We start from the raw sequence: 18,953 nt of genomic DNA on the forward strand, positions 1-18,953 counted from the left end.
ATGCATCCTTCTGCCCCAGTCATGATGAATACTTTCATGATTCCAAATGTGCAAGTTTCCCCCAGAACTCTGGGCCTTTGCACATGCTCTTCTTTCTTCTTCGGAAACCTCATAAGCCTTTCCCTGCTTTTTCTGTGTGGAGAACTCCTGCTCATGCTTCCAAGTTCAGGACAAGAAATACTTCCTGCAACACATTCTCTGATCCCAGGCCAGGTCAGGCAGACATTTTCTCTTTATTCTCTCTCCTTCTTTGCTACTCTCTTATCACTCAACCTATGATAGTACTAATTTTGAGTTTCTTATGGAATGGAGATCGTATATTTTCATCTTGATATTGTCAGACTCTAGTTTTGCACCAGGCACAGAGAAGGGGTGGCAATAAAAATGGTTATTTCTCATTAAAAAACAATGAGGAGAAAGAGCGTGCCATGGTTTGTATACTTCCAGTGATGGGGATTGTACTATATTGTGATGAAACCTGTCTGCAACACATTGTTGGTCTTCAATATAAAACAATTCAGCATGGGGGGAAGATACACAGAAGGTGTGACAACTTCATACAAGTGAGAGAGATGCATGTGTTCTTAACTAGAATCATACACCAGATCTCTGGGCATTGATTCTAAAGAGCCTTTGTTGAACGACTATTTTCTTGTTTTCCTGCTTGGGAGATTTTGCAAGTTGTTATGAATCTTTATGGCAGCTAAATATTTTATATTGCTATAGCTATTGTATGAAAATGACATTACTACTTACAAATCATGTGTAACACTTCTGAATACTGCTGTAAATGTTTTGTTAAATTAAAACATAAAGTCACTTGAAGGCTATTTTTTTAAATATTGAGACTAGAATAAATATTCCTGGCAATTTATGATGCTTTTTAATACTCAGGACTAGTTTTACATTTGGAATTTTACTGTAATCCACTGAGTGTTCTTTTTAAAATACAAAATGCAGAAGTAAATAAATCAAAGTGTTTTAGAACACAACAGAATGCAATAAAATTTGATGTGTTTAAGGGCTTTAAAGAGTGAGATAAGAAAGCTATTAGGTTTCTTCCACTGTAGACCTCAGAGATAAACGAATACAAACAATTTACTTCCTTGACTTCTAAAGATTATTTGCTGGTAAAACGGATTGACATCGCCTCACATAAACACATTTGTGGTTAAGACCACACTGCCATTTTTATCCTCCACTTTGAATGACACTGGTGCGCAGTTTTTGTTCCAAGATTATTCTTAGTTATTGACGATCTTAGATGATCTCTGGTCTAGATTTCACACTTTTGATATTGAAAAAAGAATAAGTGCCTGGCCATCAATAGATGCTAACACTGCTGCTACCATGTCATCTCATGTCTCTGTGGCCTTAGGGAGACCTCTTCATATCAAATTAGGTGGTTGGATTTTTGATGAAAATTAGCAAAAGGATTTATCAGCTTCTAGATAAAAGGATTATAACGGAAAATGTTCTAATACCTCAGCTTAGACATTCCATTCGATCTTTCATTGCCTCATTTAAATATCTCATCTGTTATCCATTAGTTTTCATCCAAGGACTTACCACAGTTTTGCAGATAGGATAGGACACAGGCTTTGTGTTCAGGCCTGGTTCGTATCTTGGGTCTGTCCTTCATTACCTGGGTGACCTTGGGCCATTCATTTGACTTCTCTTAGTCTCATTTTTCTCACCCATAACATAGAAGAAATACCTGACTCATAGGGTTGGTGGTTGTGGAAATGAAATAACATTAAAAAAGCACCCAGTGATGGGTTGATAACACAGAAGGTCATCAATACATGTTAGCTAATAAAAATCTGTCATAAAAGTTTATCTTTCATTTAAATATTTACTTTTTTTGAACCAAGAAGTGAGTTCACTAGACTACAGCTTGGCACATTTTTAATCCATCCAGGGTCAATGGAATAGAGTTTATTTTAGTGTAAAAAAGCAAAAACATTATTCTAGCACAGTATCCTGAAGTATAAACTGGGAATAGGTATTTCTAGATGGAAAGTTTCAAATGCTCAAATGAATGTGTGAAACACTGGGCTACCAGGTTTATTTACTGCAGGACTTCTCAGAGCCTTTAAAAATTTTATAGTGTCCAGAGGATATAATCAGCAGTGACCACAGAATTCCCCTTTAAATAAAGGCTTATCTCAAGGGATTAGCAGTTTTAGGGATATAATTTGGGAAGTTCTGATACAAATCAATGCAATTTTAAGTTTTCAGGAATTTTTTTTTCAAACAGTCCATTTCATTGATACATAAACATCTAATTTAAACTAGAGGAATATGTATGTTCAGTTTATATAACTTTTAATTATGTAATATTTGCAGATTTCAGGGGTTTCTTTTCCCCCTGATTTATGACTTATAAAGTAACTATTTCTGCTGTGATATGTATTACAAGAAGTTCCTAGGTGAATACTTAAACTGCAATTGCATAAAATAAATTTATTGTCTATGTAATCCTGATGGGAAGTTCCTAAATGTGGAAACAAAGAAAATAAAAGAAGAGGAGGAGGAGATGGTGGAGGGAGGAGAGGAAAAAACCCAAGTCCTTATTCTTTCATAAGCATGTTACAGATCAGTATTAACCCTTTCTTTTTCTTGCTATACTTCAAGTAAGATGTGTAATTCTTCAAGTAAGACACCAGGTTTTCAAGTAAGACCTGGGAAAACGGATTCAAAAGCTGAATTATGGAAATATTGTTATATGGAAAAATACTGTGAATGATATTCATATGCGAGGTATACTGGAAATAAAAATTTAATCGTCTTTCCTAAAATTTTTAATTAGGTTATTTCTTAAATCCTTTACTTACATTGCTTTGAATTCTAAGAAACAAGTTGTAGTGGAATTCAAAGAAAAAATATTCAAAGAAAGAAATTTGTAGTAAAAAAAAAATAGTCTTCATAGATTTGTCGTGACTAAAAGACATGTAAGAGTAACATCCAAAGAGAAAGCATTTAAAATTATTTGTCTCTTTGTGTTTTTAACCTTAGATTATCTACTCTGTGTTGGTTATAATGCTAAATCCCCCTACCCTGGTAATTTCCTGCCTAATTTGTTTTAATGGCTATGTGCTAAATTGCTGAGTGCTAATTGGGGAGTTTTCCATTAGTTCTCTTTATAATTCAATGAGACAGAAATCAGAAAGTGCTTCTGGTTTTCTCTTACATTTGTTCCAGCCACCATAGGGTTCCCAAGGTCACACACTACCATTCTGGTGACATTTTCCATCTTGTACTCACAGCTCAGTGGTCGGAATCCCTACAACAGGAAAGAACACCAGCGTGAAGTTCAGGGGGCAGAATAAATCACATCCTGTCAGGAAAGCAATGCTGTGGGCGGGAAGCTCCTCTTGATTTCAAACACCTGTGTGGGCAACTGTGCCCAAGAACTAATTGTGACCATCAGCTCAGAAAAGAAACTTGAGAGAAAAGATTGAAGTTTAATTTTAGAAAGAAACGTCTTAGATTGGTAACACATTTATTGTATTTCCTTCAAGAAGAAAATGCTTAAGATACCATATATATGTGTGTGTGTGTGTGTGTGTGTGTATTCATATATATGTGTGTATATATATGAATATGTATATATATAAGAACATATATATATGAACATTTTAGAAATTATTTTCACTATTGTTAGTGTTAAATTTGAGCCATGAAGATATTCAACATGACTAAACAAATTTATTCTTGCAAAAAGTGGAATGACAGTAGCATCTATGGATTATCATACGACTCAATGACCTTTTGCAGAATTGCTTTGAACACACATTTCTACACATCACGGTCCCATTTAGAGATGATACAATCAATCTTAGTTCAATCCTCTAAATCCTGAAGGCAGAAAGAGAACAGTTTTATGTCTACCCAGTGCTTCCTGTTTCCTTCTTCCCCCTCTGTCCTAGTCTGATTAGAATGTACAAAAACTCAAGTTTGAAGAGGTGCTTAGAACTATGTGTTGGAGTAGGAAGGCCTCAAGGTTATACTAGACGAGGGGAGAAGAGAAAGAGGTTTATCTTTGAACTCCTGCCCTCTGCTCACAGCTCCACCTAATGTCCTCACATTACTCCCAGGTACCTAGAAATCTACACCTTGTTCTCTACTCGGAGCCCCTTCCCTATTTCAAAGCCTAATGTCCCCAGGGCCCCACTCTGCCTTTGGTGATAGCTACTTAGTTCACCCATTATTCCACTCAAACCTGTTAAGTGCTACTAACACATCCCCTGTCACCCTCATTCCCAAAGAGAAGTTTGGAGTATGAGGACTTCCACAGAGGAGCAGCCTCTTGGGAACTTCTGCCCCGTGAGAGGTCCACGGAAGAGGGTTCAGAACATGAGGACCTTTTATCTATCTGTCAGCTTTATTAAAATGTCATTTAAGGAAGTCATGTGAATTTCCCAGTAAAAGTTTCAGAAACCACCCTCTATTCCATTCTTTCCACTTTATTGAGAAAAACCCAGATTCAACCCTGAAACAAAGAAAAGCAAAACAAACCCAGGTATCTAGGTAAAGAATTCTGTAGGTAGATCATATGCTCCAATAAAATAAACTTTAGAGGGCAGGGGTTTTGTTCTATTTCCAATGCGTAGAACAGTGTTTGGCACAGAGGCGTAGGTGGTGTTGGGAGCCATAGAGCAGGTGTAGTTCACACTCTTTCCTAAAGAAGAGCTTACAATGAAATATGAGGTCTGACAATTAAGTTCACGAACTTGTTGCACTGATGTTGCTAACCTTTTTTTGATATCAGAGGGACTATTCATTATGAATTTGTACCAACTGGACAACCAGTTAACCAAGTTTACTATTTGGAAGTGCTGAAAAGGCTGCGTGAAAAAGTTAGACAATCTGAGCTTTTCGTCAACAATTCATGGCTCTTGCATCACGACAATGCACCAGCTCACACGGCACTGTCTGTGAGGGAGCTTTGAGCCAGTAAACAAATAATTGTATTGGAACACCCTCCCTACTCACCTGATCTGGCCCCCAGTGACTTCTTTCTTTACCTGAAGATAAAGGAAATACTTAAAGGAAGATATTTTGATGACATTCAGGAAATCGAGAATAATACGATGACAGCTCTGATGGCCATTCCAGATAAAGAGTTCCGAAATTTCTTTGAAGGGTGGACTAGGCACTGGTGTCGGTGCACAGCTTCCCAAGAGGAGTACTTCAAAGGTAATTGTAGTGATATCCAGCAATGAGGTTTGTAGAACTTTTTCTAGGACAAGTTTGCGAACTTAATTGTCAGACCTCAAATTTTTTTTTAAGCCTGGTAATATTCTCTCTTCTCAAAAATAGCTTACACATGTATTCAGGTTCTTAAAGATTCATAACTAACTCTAATCATACAGAAATGTTTTTTGTTGAGATTATTAACTCAATCCTGAAAACAGGAAGAAAAAAAAAAAAGCCCAGCAAAACCTTTTAAAAAATGCCCATGTGTCCTCTGAATATAATTCAAGGATTTGGCTTCTATAGTAAATATTTTTATCTTATCTAAAGGTTAAAAGTTATATATACATTTTTTCAGCTTTCTAGAAATAGCTTTTCCACATCAATCAAAGAGCTTTTCTCTACCCAGATCCCCCACCCTTTTTCTTTTTTTAACCTTTATTTCCTCTCTGAGTGAGAAAAACAATAATTGTTTTTCTAGGTATTTCTAGGTTATTTTCCTCAGCTGTTCCAGGAACACTCTGGTTCTAATCCATTTATAGCTCGTGGAGTATCATTCATTCATTTATTCATTCACTGAAAATATCTACTATGTTCTTGCTATTTACCTAGCACTGATAAAAAAGACACCTTGTTCTCATTGAATTTCCAATTATTATAACAGTTGTAATAAGTGATCACAAGCAACTGTTAACATGCGGTGGAAACACACAGTTAGTACATTTTGTTAAGTTTTATGGTAGGAGGGATTCATAGTGAGAGAGGAGGGCATGCACGGAGATTTAAGCAATCAGAGAAGGCATCCTAAAGGAAGTGACACATAAGCTGATGGGGGGCAGTGCAGAGCAGTGGCTAAGAATAGGGGCCTGCACCTAATAGCTGAGGTTTCCATCTCGGTTCTGCTACCTAATAACTACCGTGTTTCCCCGAAAATAAAACCTAGCTGGACCATCAGCTCTAATGCATTTTTTGGAGCAAAAATTAATATAAGACCCAGTCTTATTTTACTATAAGACCGGGTCTATAATATAATATAATATAATATAATATAATATAATACCGGGTACTATATCAATTTTTGCTCTAAAAGACGCATTAGAGCTGATGGTCCGGCTAGGTCTTATTTTCGGGGAAACACGGTATGTAACTTTGGGCACGTTATTAAATGTCTCCTTATCTAAAATATGGAGATAATGATAGCCTTGTCTTTTCTCTATATGGCTGCTATGAGGATTAAGTAAATTAAATATATGCAAGAGCTCAGAGCAGTGCCAGCCCATAGCAATTGCAAAATCAATGTTAGCAGTCTCAGTCATTATTAAATTGAGGCCTAATGAATGAGTGGAAAGAAATAAACTGGATAAAGGAGATGAGGGAGTAGAGTTAGTGTGTCAGTGAGAAGGAACTGCAGGTACAGTCTCTCTGTGGTGAGAGCGTACATGGCTATTTGCAGAAACTGAAAAGAATTTCCGCCCTGTTCAAATTTAGGGTGTGGGGTACAGGTACGAGTCAATGATGGTGATGAGTCTGAAGAGGTAAGCAGGGGAGATATATGAGGTGTGATCAAACAATATGGTGAACGTATAAATAAATAAAAAACTGTTACAGTAAAAGACTCACTGCCATTAATCCCCCTCAAAATACTCCCTGTTGCTTCAGACACACTTATCCCATCGTTCTTGCCACTTTCTGAAGCAGTTCTGGAAGTCCTCTTTTGTGAGTGTCTTTAGTTGCGCTATCATGGCTGCCTTGATGTCCTGAATCGTTTTGACTTTGGGGAAGAGCCAGAAGTTGCACGGTGCCAGATCCAGTGAATAAAGTGGATGAGTACACACCATAATGTTTTTATTTGACAGAAATTGCCATATACCAGGAGTGATGTGTGACACGGAGCATTGTCATGATGGAGGATGATTTACGGCACACTTCAAAACTTTAAAACACATCTTCTCGCAACCATAGCTCACACCTGACTGCACTGAACAAGTTGAAACTTGTCACACACTGTTACTAAGGTTCGATGCACTGCTTCCTGTGTTAAAGATCCTTGTCTTTCCATTGGATGGCACTCGGCAGCAGCATTCACGGTATTTTGTGATCACAATGGAAAGGCTCCGTGTCACACATTGCCTCTGGTACAGCAATTTCTGTCAAATAAAAACATTATGGTGTGTCCTCATTCACCTTATTCACCAGATCTTGCACCGTGCATCTTCTGGCTCTTCCCCAAAGTAAAAATGATTCAGGACATCAAAGCAGCCAAGACAGCATCATTAAAGAAGATGCTCACAAAAGAGGATGTCCAGAACTGCTTCAGAAAATGGTAAAAATGATGGGATAAGTGTGTTCGAAGTGAAGGGGAGTATTTTCAGGGGGGTTAATGGCAATGTGTCTTGCTGTAATACATTTTTTTAAAATTTAAATATTCACTGTAGTTTTTTATCACACCTCATAATTTAGGGCTTTGTTAGTCATCTCAGGGATTTGGACTTTATCCTAAAAGCAATGGGGAGCTAGTGAGGGTTTTAAGCAGGAGAGTGACGTGGTCAGATGTGCATTTTAGAAAGACAACTTCCCCTCCAGGAAAGGGATTGGAGGCAGGGAGACAGGGAGGTGAATTAGGAGACTGTCGAGGTAATCTCAGAAAAAGTGTCACTGCCAACTTGGATGAAGGCAGTGACGGTGGCAGTGAGATGGAAAGAGGCTACGGACTGGAGAGACTTAGGACTAACTCAGGCTTCAGAAGCTATGTGGATGCTGGGGCCATTCTCTAAGACAGGATATGTAGAGGATGAGGCAGAACGTGAGTGTGAGAAGATGAAAAGTATAGTTCTGGACACATGGAATGTGAGGAGGGTGTGAGACACAGGAATGGAGTGGAGTATACAAGGTCCTTAGAATAGCCGATTGTGGGGATAGAGTCCCAGAGAGCAGCTTCCAGGCTCTGGGCCTTGCGTGGGGAGATGCTGGCTCAGGTAGTGAATGACCATCAACTGTGATTGGTTGGCCATTGGCTGTAACTGGTTAGCCAATTGGCTGCTGATGTAACTGCGGGGCTGCGTTGATTGGTTGGTTGGTTGGCAGGCAGAGAAGTGAATGGCGGACTGCGGATGGTGTGGCTACTACTGCGTGTGTCTCACCCGGCTGCCAGAGAGAATATAGTGGTATGACTCCCCCATCTATGGCTCCGTGGTGTTCCTTTTTGGCCTCACCACATCCTGCGTTCTTATGTGGGGAGTGGGAGCTGAGACCCCGCAGGCCGCCATGCATGCCACCAATTCATAGACATAGAAAGTTGAATGGTGGTTACCAGGGTCTGAGGAAAGGGGAAGTAGGGGATTAGTATTTGATGGGTACAGAGTTTCAGTTTTGCAAGATGAAAAGAATTCTGTGGATGGATGGTGGTGATGGATACACACAGCAAGGTGAATAATTTTAATGCCACTGAACTGTACACTTAAAATTGGTAAATTTCATGTTACATATATTTTACTATGATGATGATGATGATGATAATAATAATAATAAAAAGCATATAGGCCTTTATTCCTAGAAAAATGTAGAAGAAAGGTCACAGAAGTGAAGTATAAAAGCTGGCTCAGTTAGGGTTTCCAGAGAGACAGATGACCAGCATTTACATTTTTGAAAAGATGAATGTTTTCAACAAAAGAATAACAACACTTACGATCAGATAATCCTAACATGTTTCCCCTCGAGAAAAAATTGTTTTCTTTTTTTTTTTTTTTTTTAAACTTGAACTGAGTTTAAATAAGAAGATACAGAAACCTCAAACTGCTTGAAAACAAAGAAGTCAGAATGTGGCTTAGTCATGTCAAATTCAAAGACCAGCTAAGTCTCTGCCCCAGGGAAACTGATAGGAAGGGTAGTTAAGGACTCATTTAAGATTGTGGATAATGTCTGCCTAACGTTTCCAGCCAAAGATAGAAACGATAAATACTCTCCCATGTTTTCCACGCAGCAACAAAGTGAACAGTAAACTGGATGTTTTGCTAAAAGAAGACCATTGTAGAATAGATGCTTTGTTTAACAAAGTCCGAGTGGCATGAAGGGAACTGAAATAAAAATATGAGTGAGTAGAGCCCTGGAACATTTAAAAAACTAACATACTTAAGTTCATTTCTTTGGTGTGCTTATATATTACCTACATGGAAGTATTTAGAGGTGATATTTTTCTATAAATGTCTTCAAGAGAAACTCGTAATGATTTTATGACTGTCAAAGATACATGATTGTTACTCACCTGGATTTATTTTTTTTAATAAGAAGATAATTTAAAAAAAAAACATAAGCCATGAAACTAGAGGCGTTAATAGAGAATTATATATTCTTGATGTTTTTAAATGCCTGTAAAATACCAATATCACAACAAGTTGTTAACATCTCTTTAGAAGAATTAATTTTTCGTTAAATTATTTAATCATTAGAATGTTAGAACTCTTCAGAACATGCAGCATTTGGAAACTAGAAGACATTTAATAAATTGTAATTAAATGAACAAATCCATCAGTAAGTCATGAAGAAGCACCCATTGTGCCTACCTCTTTGTGAAGTGTGGTGATGCTTATGAAAGCATGTTAAACTTGGTCTCTGCCCTTAATTGTGAGTCCGCAGGTTTCTGAAAACAAGGGACTTTCTCCATTATCCTATTAGGCTGGTGCAAAAGTAACTGCAGTTTAAAAGGTTAAAAATAATTGCAAAAACTGCAATTACTTTTGCACTAACCTAATACAATGTGTTTGTAACGGTTTTTTAGATCCACCGATTATAAATACAGCAGACCCTGAGAATACTCTGAGTGGGAAGATTCATGTTCTGATAAGGAAGGAAAGGCGATAGAGAACATTGGTGTCTGTCTAATAAGTAGTGGCATTGCAGGACTGGCAAATGACGGTGACCTGGCTTATGTTGGTCCCAGTCCCGAAAAGGTAGACCGAGAAGAAAGAAAACGGAATGTGTGGCATTGCCAGTGCCTGTCCAGGCTGTTATCAGTGCTCAGCTGGGATTGGTTGGACCTCCCTCCATAAGCAGTAATGAGAACCAGACCTCCTGGGACCTGACTGAAACTTAAAGGAACTCAAGACAAAGACCTGAAAACAGCCCGCGAGGGTGGGTGGGAGCTGGCTTAGGAATTTAGCTGATAAATCCAGCAATGGGTAAGCTGCTGCTTGCAGCCAGTTGTATCCTCTTCCTTGCTTCAGCATTCACGCTTTGGCCGATTTATCTTTGCATTATGGCCAAGAAAGAGAATAATACTGCTTCCGACCATCCCCCTTCCCGGCTCGTGATTCACAGTGTAAGGTGCCATTTTGGTCTCTTTTATTTAGGAAGGAACTCACAGCTAAGATGGCTCTACCTAACGTTGATCTGACTTCAAAAACATACTTAGTTCTTTACTACTTCAAATGATCTGCAGGCATTACCTTGCTGCTGCGTTCAATCCCGACATAGTCTGCCTCCTCCGGTATTGTCACCAAGAGTTCTGCTTCATAGGCTCCTTCTCCTTCGTTTCGTGCACTGATTATGAGCATAAGGTGATTTTCATCCCCAATGATGACCTGATGCTTATCTCTAGAAATGCAGTTTAAAAGCAATCATTAGATCCTATACTTCTCTGGATTCCTGGATATTTTTCTTAAGGATTTATCTGAGAGGAAAAGAAGGGAGATGTGGAAATGTAAGACTGGGACAAAAAGAAGGTGGATTGTCATGAAGGGGTGGTGAGAAGAATTAAGAGAACCATGTCTGGATGGCAAGGGCAGGAAAACATCCGGTGATGGTAAATGTTTAGAAACCAGTTCTTAAAAAGAAAAAAAAAAAGTACTGATTTGTAGCATTTGTCGATTCTAGTGACCTCTTCCACTGTGGTCAATTTCAAGTTGCTGACATACTTAACAACCTGCCAGCACAAATTCTAGAAAATTGAACAACTGGCTCACATGCCAGAATGAGGCAGCTCCAGTGTACCCTCGGAAACATCCAACAGGAAGAAGATGTACAGTGAGAAAAAAAGGGAGAGAGACGGGTTAGACACTCAGAGGGCAGGTGTGTACTGCAAAGTGAACAGAGGGGACGAAAGAGGCAGAGAAAAGGAGGCCGCAGATAGCTGACTGGGGTATTTTGAGGCAATTTAATTCACTCCAAACTTCAAATTGAACCAACATTTGGAAATGCCTGTTCACTTTTGACCCTTAATCAAAACTATTGCTTTGGACGCTGGGTTAATTGCAAAATTTGGAGAAAGTCTCCTGGAGAGAGTAGCAAGCAGATTTCAAACGCTGGCAGAGAGACAGGTCCAGGAGGGGTGGGGGTGAAGAAGCATGAATCTGCTTTTTCCACCTTAGGATGTCTTACATCTTAGTCCCATTTCTTTCCATAACACAACGCAATGCAATGAACAGTGCTGGACTGGTGACTTTCCATTACAGGCAACTGGGAAACCCTTTGATTCTGTGACAGCTCTGCTTTACTCCATAGAGCGCCAGGACATTTTTTCCCCAGCAAATTAAAGTTGATTTTGTTTTGACAATTTTAAGGATGCCTTTGAGTCATGGGTTACTTCCAAAACCAGTTCGGCAAAGGTGTTGATAGGACCAGCCTGTCTGAGTCCTTTGCCCACAGAACTGAGACAAGTAAATACAACCTGAACCACCCCATAGATGAGTTGACTTTGAACAAAAACATTTTTCTTTTCACTTCTGCTGAAAGATGAAACAGCCCAGGCGAAACCTTAGGGTGTGTCACTTGACACCAATGACAAAGAACTGACCCAAACCACAGGCTCACTCAGAGTGTAGCCAAGCTCAAGAATTTCATGCAGCACACTGTTTTTTGGTAGTAGTTGGAAGTGTATACTTTCTCCAGAGGACCTTTAAGTAAACACCTGTATTCTATTAGATAAAATGTACAAGTTTATTTATTTAAACTTACGGTCTAGCTGACAGCTTCAAGTCTGGAATGCACATATTGTCTTCTCCACAGTCCACCAGGATATGAGCCTGTGTTGTGCAAACATACATCAGGAATAATCTTGGAAACCCTGAATCACATCCTTTTTTCTTGAAAATAATGAACGATTCCACAAATTAAACCCAAGCTTTTATTTCACCAGGCATAATTCTACCCAGCTAGAAACCCTATGTGAGGTAGGGGCCTCCTGATATAGGCTAGTTTTCATAATAGTCCAATTCCAATTCATCCCGAAATGTCTATAAGGAATGCTACTCTGGCAATGTTTTGAGGATTACAGGCCATATTGCTTCCATGACAGCTGCTTTTTGAACAAATTGAATCTTGGTGGCACCAAGGGAAGGGCTTCCGAAAACACAATGATGCAGTGTTTCAGGAAACATGTTAGGAAAATCTTCCAACTGTTACATGTTTGTGCACCGGAACGAAAACAAAAGGGACTGGATTCCGTCTTAAGGTCACAGGAGCAAGGCCTGACAGAGAATAATACACCATCATAGAGCGTCAGGGACCTACCTGTTCAGTAACAACATGCTCTCTGTAGTGGTTCAATATTGGTTTCACTTCCAGGCCTTCCTTAAAGGTGGATTCATCCAAACTATAATTCAAACTAATGTTGATTGGAGACAATTTATCTCGAAATTCTGTTTCATCCTAGGGAAAATAATCACCAACTGGAGAATGGCTCTGTGAAATAGCTGCAAGATGTTAGCCTGGGAAAGGCATTTGACTTTGGTCAATGAAAGTGAATGATGAAGTAATTATCACCACAGCAGGCTTAAGCACACAGTGGCCGTAGCCAGCTTAATGAATATATGTTCAGAGATGAATCACTTAGAGCTGTGGCTTCACTGAAATATATGCTGCTAACGGTAACCTTTAGGTTCTCCCGATTTTCGAAACTCACCCTGATGGGTCCAATTGCAAAGGAAAAAAATCACACTTATACAGGCAATACACGTCATTGGAGGTTTCATGAATTGGGATTTTTATTTGCATGAAGTGGGCAGAATGTATGAGTCCTCTTGGACTCAGAGGAAGAAAATATCTTGATTCTCTTTCTCTCTTACCATGTCTTCAAGCCCTCCATTGGCATGAACTTCAAAATACCTTCAGCGTATTTGGAGTTCCCTCAGGAAAAGGAACACAACTCCTGTGAGGTGAGTGAGTGGCACCAGTAGCAAGCCCTGAGCACAGAGGAAACAACACCCTGCACCCTGTGGTGACATGCCACCCTTCAGCTGTGGGCCAGTCACCGTAGGAAGGGGACTCAAAGCTCAGGAGCCCAGCTTTTCATTCTAGAGCGTGTTTGTAAACCTTGCCTTCACCAGAGTTCCCCTCACTAAGTCTGTGAGAGGAGGAGACAGAATGCAAGTGAGAACAGCCTCACAACTGCTAAGAAGATGGAATAATTGTATCATAAATATTTTAGCTTTTTAAATTTCACAGTAGGTTTTGGAGTCATTGTAAAAATCCATTCCTTTAAAAATATAATTATAAATGACTTTTAATAAAGGCTTTGAATGCCTACACAGTTTCCTGAGTTGGCTCTGAAATGCACATTGATAAAATCTGGCCAACCATACTCACATAGGAGAAAAATTCAAATAAATTGTGTTTAACGTTTATGCTTTTTTGCAGGGGAGGTGGTTAGAAATGAAAACCACCTGAGTTAGTGCTATTATCAAGATTGTGTGCAAAACAAAAAGAAGCCATGGGAATTAATAGCAACACATCACTGGGTGAGCTGAAGTGAGACTGGAAAGGGAAGTGTGAGTCTTTATAATAAACTTTCCTTCTATAATATGAAAATAGATGTGGACAAGTGTGATGCTGAAATGGAGAAAAATAGTTGGAATTTGCCTTTGAATGTGAGAGGCCAGAAAGGTGATTCTGGGACACTTACTCGCAGATAAACCGTAAAGTCCTGGCATTGGTGGGATTTCTGCTGCTTTATCAGGAGAGGGAAGATGAGCTGTGACTGATGGTTCTCAAGGAACAGTGTGCGTTTAACGGCTCCTTTTTGTTTCAAGGAATCTAATTGCACCTCGGCAGTCAGGCCTGAAGGACAGAAATAAAGTAAATATAATCAGGAAAAGAAAAGTATGCAGTGAATGCGGTGCTTTATCAGAGGTATGAGTTCCTATTTCAACTTGCTTACTCAGGAAACTATTTTTTTTTTCGTAGCTGGGATCAAAAACAATACAAGAGCTGAGGAAAATTTTATAAACTACTCCCCAAACTAAAAGAAAAAAACTTGTGTAATAATTTAATACAAATCGTCATTTCCCCCAATTCTATGTTTTTATAGATAATATTAACAGCAATTATTCAAATAATATTTATGTAGAAGTTTCCACATATACACACTAGAAATCTTGGTATTAATAAAGAGCTCGTTAAAAGTTCTATGTGGTCTGTGCAGAGAAATGCTTACAGTTGATTTTTCTTAATATATTATAGGAGTATAACAAAGAAAACATGCTCACCTATTGTGTTTGGAATGCTCTGGCCTGTTACAGACGCACATACTCTTAAGGAAAAGCTACGGAAAATAATAGTCAACAATTTATTGATTAATAAAGTTTTGAATCTGAAGTAGAACTCTTCCTTTACCTCACCCCAGATAAAATGAATACATGATTTTCCTCTATACCTCTATTATATACTCACAACTAAAAAAATTAATATGTATATATTTATCAGTATATATACATATATAGGCGTGTGTGTGTGTGTGTGTGTGTGTATCTACCAGATGGCCACAACACTAATACAATTAAGACAGGTGACGTTATTACATAGGAATGTAATACTTGAAAATATTACTAGAGGTCAGCTGATTTAATTAATGGCTTGATTAATCAATTACTTGCTGTCTTTATTCGACAAATGAGTATCTTCCACGCACCAGGAAGTGAAGAACTGGGCAGTAAGGCAGGGGAACAGCTAGTGGTAGAGCCGGGAGATGAGCAAGAACATGACCCCATTTGAGGAACCTGAAGAAATTCGCTGTGGCTGGTGAGTTAGAACAAGATGGGGAAGATAAGCAGGAGCCAGAGCTCTCTCTGAAAGTCATGTTCAAGAACTTGAGTTTACTCCTCAGAGGCCTGGGCCACTGTGGTGTGTGGTTAACCCACAGCCCCACTCTGCTTGGACGGAGACGCGAACTGGGTGGGAAATGCTAGGGGTGGGGTACAATTTGAGGCAGAAACACTGAAAGAGGGAAGGGAGAGAGAAAGAACATAAGGGGCATTGAGTGGCTGTCTCAAGCAAGGTAGGCACAGCGACATGGCGTATGACAACAAAAAGAGGGTCGATGTGCACAAGAGGTACTTTACAGTTTTGCCTTGAACGTGACCTACACTCAATTCAGAGAGAGGTCTGCCATGGCTTATCAGATGACCCACACTTGGGCCTGTTCTGTGACTGTGGAGGGAATAAGACATGACCGGTTGACTTTGACTTGGCTGGATGTGCTCGCCTCCCTCCTGAAAATGTTCAAGTCCTAACAGCCGGCATTTGAAATGGGGCTTTTTCATATTTCTAAAATAGTGAAAACATAAGGAAGTACCTAAGGATGACTTAATGACAGTTTTAGCATTTTTACTAGTAAAATACTAGAGAATGATTAGAATATTTCTACAGAATCCAAAAGGAGTAAATAATCCCCAATCATACTTTAATTATGTGTCAGCTTCCTGTGTCAAACATAATGAAAATGTGTCACATCTGGGATTCATCTATCTACCGTGACCTCAGTCAATCTTTCCCTTCAGGGTAAATAATTTGCCACATGCCATTAAGCCAAAAGTTTCCTGAGATGTCTCTGCTATTACAGCGTTTTTACCACTTCCCCAGAGAAATCACAAATTCCAGCCCACTTCTACTTCCATTAAAGTATTTCAAGAAAGATGAATAGGTAATCACATCTTTAAATTTTTTAGCAGGTCTGGCTTTCAAAATTGGAATTTTTTTCTGTGTCCAATTTTTTTTTTGGAAGTACTTGGTTGTCCGAGAAAGCTGTGAGTTATTAATAATAATTAATCGAGTTAAAATTTCAAGCTAGAATTTAGGGTCGTATTCAACGTGGTGCATTATGGTTTGAATAGGACTGATTAGAACACAACCATTAAATCAACTCAGCTCCCTCGTCACATAAATTCTACATGAAACTCATTGTCTGCAGCGCTTGTGATGTGTCAGAGGCAGGACAATCCACTACAAATCCTCTAACACGAGTCCTAAACCAATCAATAAAGGTTGGAACAATGATTCTGTGACGTATCAGTGCTCATATCCATACATGAGTGAGCAAGAATGAGATAAATGCGAAACAGGATTGAAAAGTAGAAAGCAATTCATTTTTCAATCTAACCGGGTCAATCCTATTTCATTGATAGCAAAGATCAGATTTTACATAAAGTTAGGCATAGCTGAAATTGTTTTTCAGATTTGAAAAGTGGATAGTTATGGGGTTTTACATTTATAAAATGGAAATAGTTACTAAGTAGTTTTTATTTTTCTGATGGGTTAATAACAATTATATTAAGATTTATTGAGCTGGCTTTATGTTTTTATTTCTAATTTAGAACTTCTAGTAGCAGATACTTTATAAAACTACACAGCTGTTTGAAAGACTCAGAAATTCCTATCAATGGAAGTGAAGAACTATTTCCCAGTTAGAGTTTACTTAATAGTTTTCAGATGTACAATACCAAGTTATATCAAATACAGACCAAAATTACAGAAAAGAAAATCAACAAATGCCTTTCAATCATTTTGGAAAAACTGAGCTAAATTTCCAGAACAAATTAGAATGGTATCAGAGAAACACATTCTAGACTGAACCAGCTGTTAACTTTCCATCTTTTAAAGCTCTGAGCCACTATTCAAAATTTTTGAACGTGAAAATGAAACATCTTTCAGAAAATGTATGCAATAGAATCAAATAAATAATAAAGACATACATTATACATCTGTCAACATAAATGGCATTTTATCTTAATAATATGATTTAATGCAACAAAGAAAATGGGTCATGAAGAGAAACATTTTCTTGTTACAAAGTAAGTCTTTCCATAAAAACAAATATATCACATAGTCTATTAAAATATTGAAATTAAAAAAAATACTAAAATCCTTAGAAAAAATGATCTAGTTTGAAACAATATCACTATACCAGAGCGTGCCACACACACATATGCTTAAAAGAATTCAGCCTAGAGTCCGTTCAGCTGTGAATATGTAAACATAGGACTATTTGGGGAAATACTGAATTTTTAATACTCATGCCCAAGTAACTCTCACAGCTCATTTCAAGTTCATGCAATCATGCCAGAATAAGGATAGATGCTAGCTCTTTCACATATTTTCTCAGATCAGGTTTTCATTATAATATTTTATGGTTTTAAACCATTTAAAAAAGTGCTCGGGGCAGTTCCCAGCTACTTCCCAAAACTGGTTAAGGAGAGGACAGGCCTCCAAAAATGAGGAGCTCCCCACAAAGGATATTTTTTCAAAAAAATTCTTCAGGGTGCTCCTCATTCCCCACCCTTCCCCTTCAAAGGCTTTGACTGTGGTACGGTACTGCCATCAACAACACGTTGAAACTGTCTGGAAATACTGCAGCTTCTTTGGGTCAAGACTGGTTTGTTCTACATTCTGACATTCTCAGGAACCAAACATATTGCCTGAGTTAGACCATAGCTTCTGGAAAATGAGGGCAAATCTCAAACACTTCAAGTATTTGTTGATTTTGCAGAGGACATATCCTGCTAGCATTACCCAGTAGGCCAGACTTCTGATCCTCGGGGACCTAATATTGACACAAAGGGGCTGTGTTCCAATCAAGTGCCATCTCCTAGTTCCTTTGGAGGACTGGAATGATTCAAAAGGAACACTTTCTGAAGCTGTATATGTCATGCTCTCTTATGGCCCAGGCAAAGGAACCATTACCTCTCCTGTGATTCCTGATGATGAATTCACGGCCACAAAAATATAGTTTAGGATACAAAAATCTCTGTTTTCATAATGTTTACTTTCTGTCTAACTGTCCATGCGAAGTTAGAAAACTGACATCCGTTTTCAGCACAGGAAATCAGGTAATGTAACACAAGCTTGACTATTTACAAAAAGGGTATTATATATATCTGAAAAGTGGTATCCCTAGCATATGCAAATGCAAAAGTCAAGGTATTTGATTGTGTTTTCTGATTGGTCAATGTTTCTTTTAATATGCCAAGAATCTAAAAGAGATCTCCAACATTTGCTTCACTGCGAATTTTCCCAAATGGTTTTATATAATTGACCCTTCAATAAGGTGGGGCTTAGGGTCGCTGAACCCCTCGCGGTTGAAAATCCACATGCAACTTTTGACTCTACAGTTGGCCCCCCTTTTTTTTTATTTATTGGGGTGACAATTGTTAGTAAAATTACATAGATTTCAGGTGTACAATTCTGTATTACATCATCTATAAATCCCATTGTGTGTTCACCACCCAGAGTCAGTTCTCCTTCCATCACCATATATTTGATCCCCCTTACAGTTGGCCCCTTGCATTGGCGGATTCAACCAATCACTAATGGAAACAGTATTTTACGTTCGTGGTTGGGAATCTGCGGCTGGGAACGCAAAAATACTGTTTTTGATCAGTGGTCATTTGAATCTGGGGATGTGAAACCAGCAGACACAAAAGGCCGACTGCATTTATTGAAAAAAAAATGCATATAAGTGGACCCGCATAGTTCAAACCTGTGCCATTCAA

The 18,953-nt window shown here is 38.6% G+C and overlaps 1 protein-coding gene across 2 annotated transcripts in view; it reads right to left on the reverse strand.

Moving 5' to 3' along the window:
* The window catches only part of ITGA8 (integrin subunit alpha 8), a 165,215-nt gene that overhangs the window by 55,804 nt on the left and 90,458 nt on the right, over positions 1-18,953 (reverse strand). For both annotated transcript variants that reach the window (XM_074324800.1, XM_074324799.1), the window contains 6 exons: positions 14,676-14,731; positions 14,093-14,247; positions 12,703-12,840; positions 12,148-12,215; positions 10,641-10,788; positions 3,194-3,286 (listed from right to left, as the gene is read on the reverse strand). In XM_074324800.1, coding sequence (XP_074180901.1) covers positions 3,194-3,286; positions 10,641-10,788; positions 12,148-12,215; positions 12,703-12,840; positions 14,093-14,247; positions 14,676-14,731 — 658 coding nt within the window. The remainder of the gene's footprint in view (positions 1-3,193; positions 3,287-10,640; positions 10,789-12,147; positions 12,216-12,702; positions 12,841-14,092; positions 14,248-14,675; positions 14,732-18,953) is intronic.

The sequence above is a fragment of the Rhinolophus sinicus genome, linkage group LG02 (genome assembly GCF_036562045.2).
Source record: "Rhinolophus sinicus isolate RSC01 linkage group LG02, ASM3656204v1, whole genome shotgun sequence".
Lineage (NCBI taxonomy): Eukaryota > Metazoa > Chordata > Mammalia > Chiroptera > Rhinolophidae > Rhinolophus > Rhinolophus sinicus.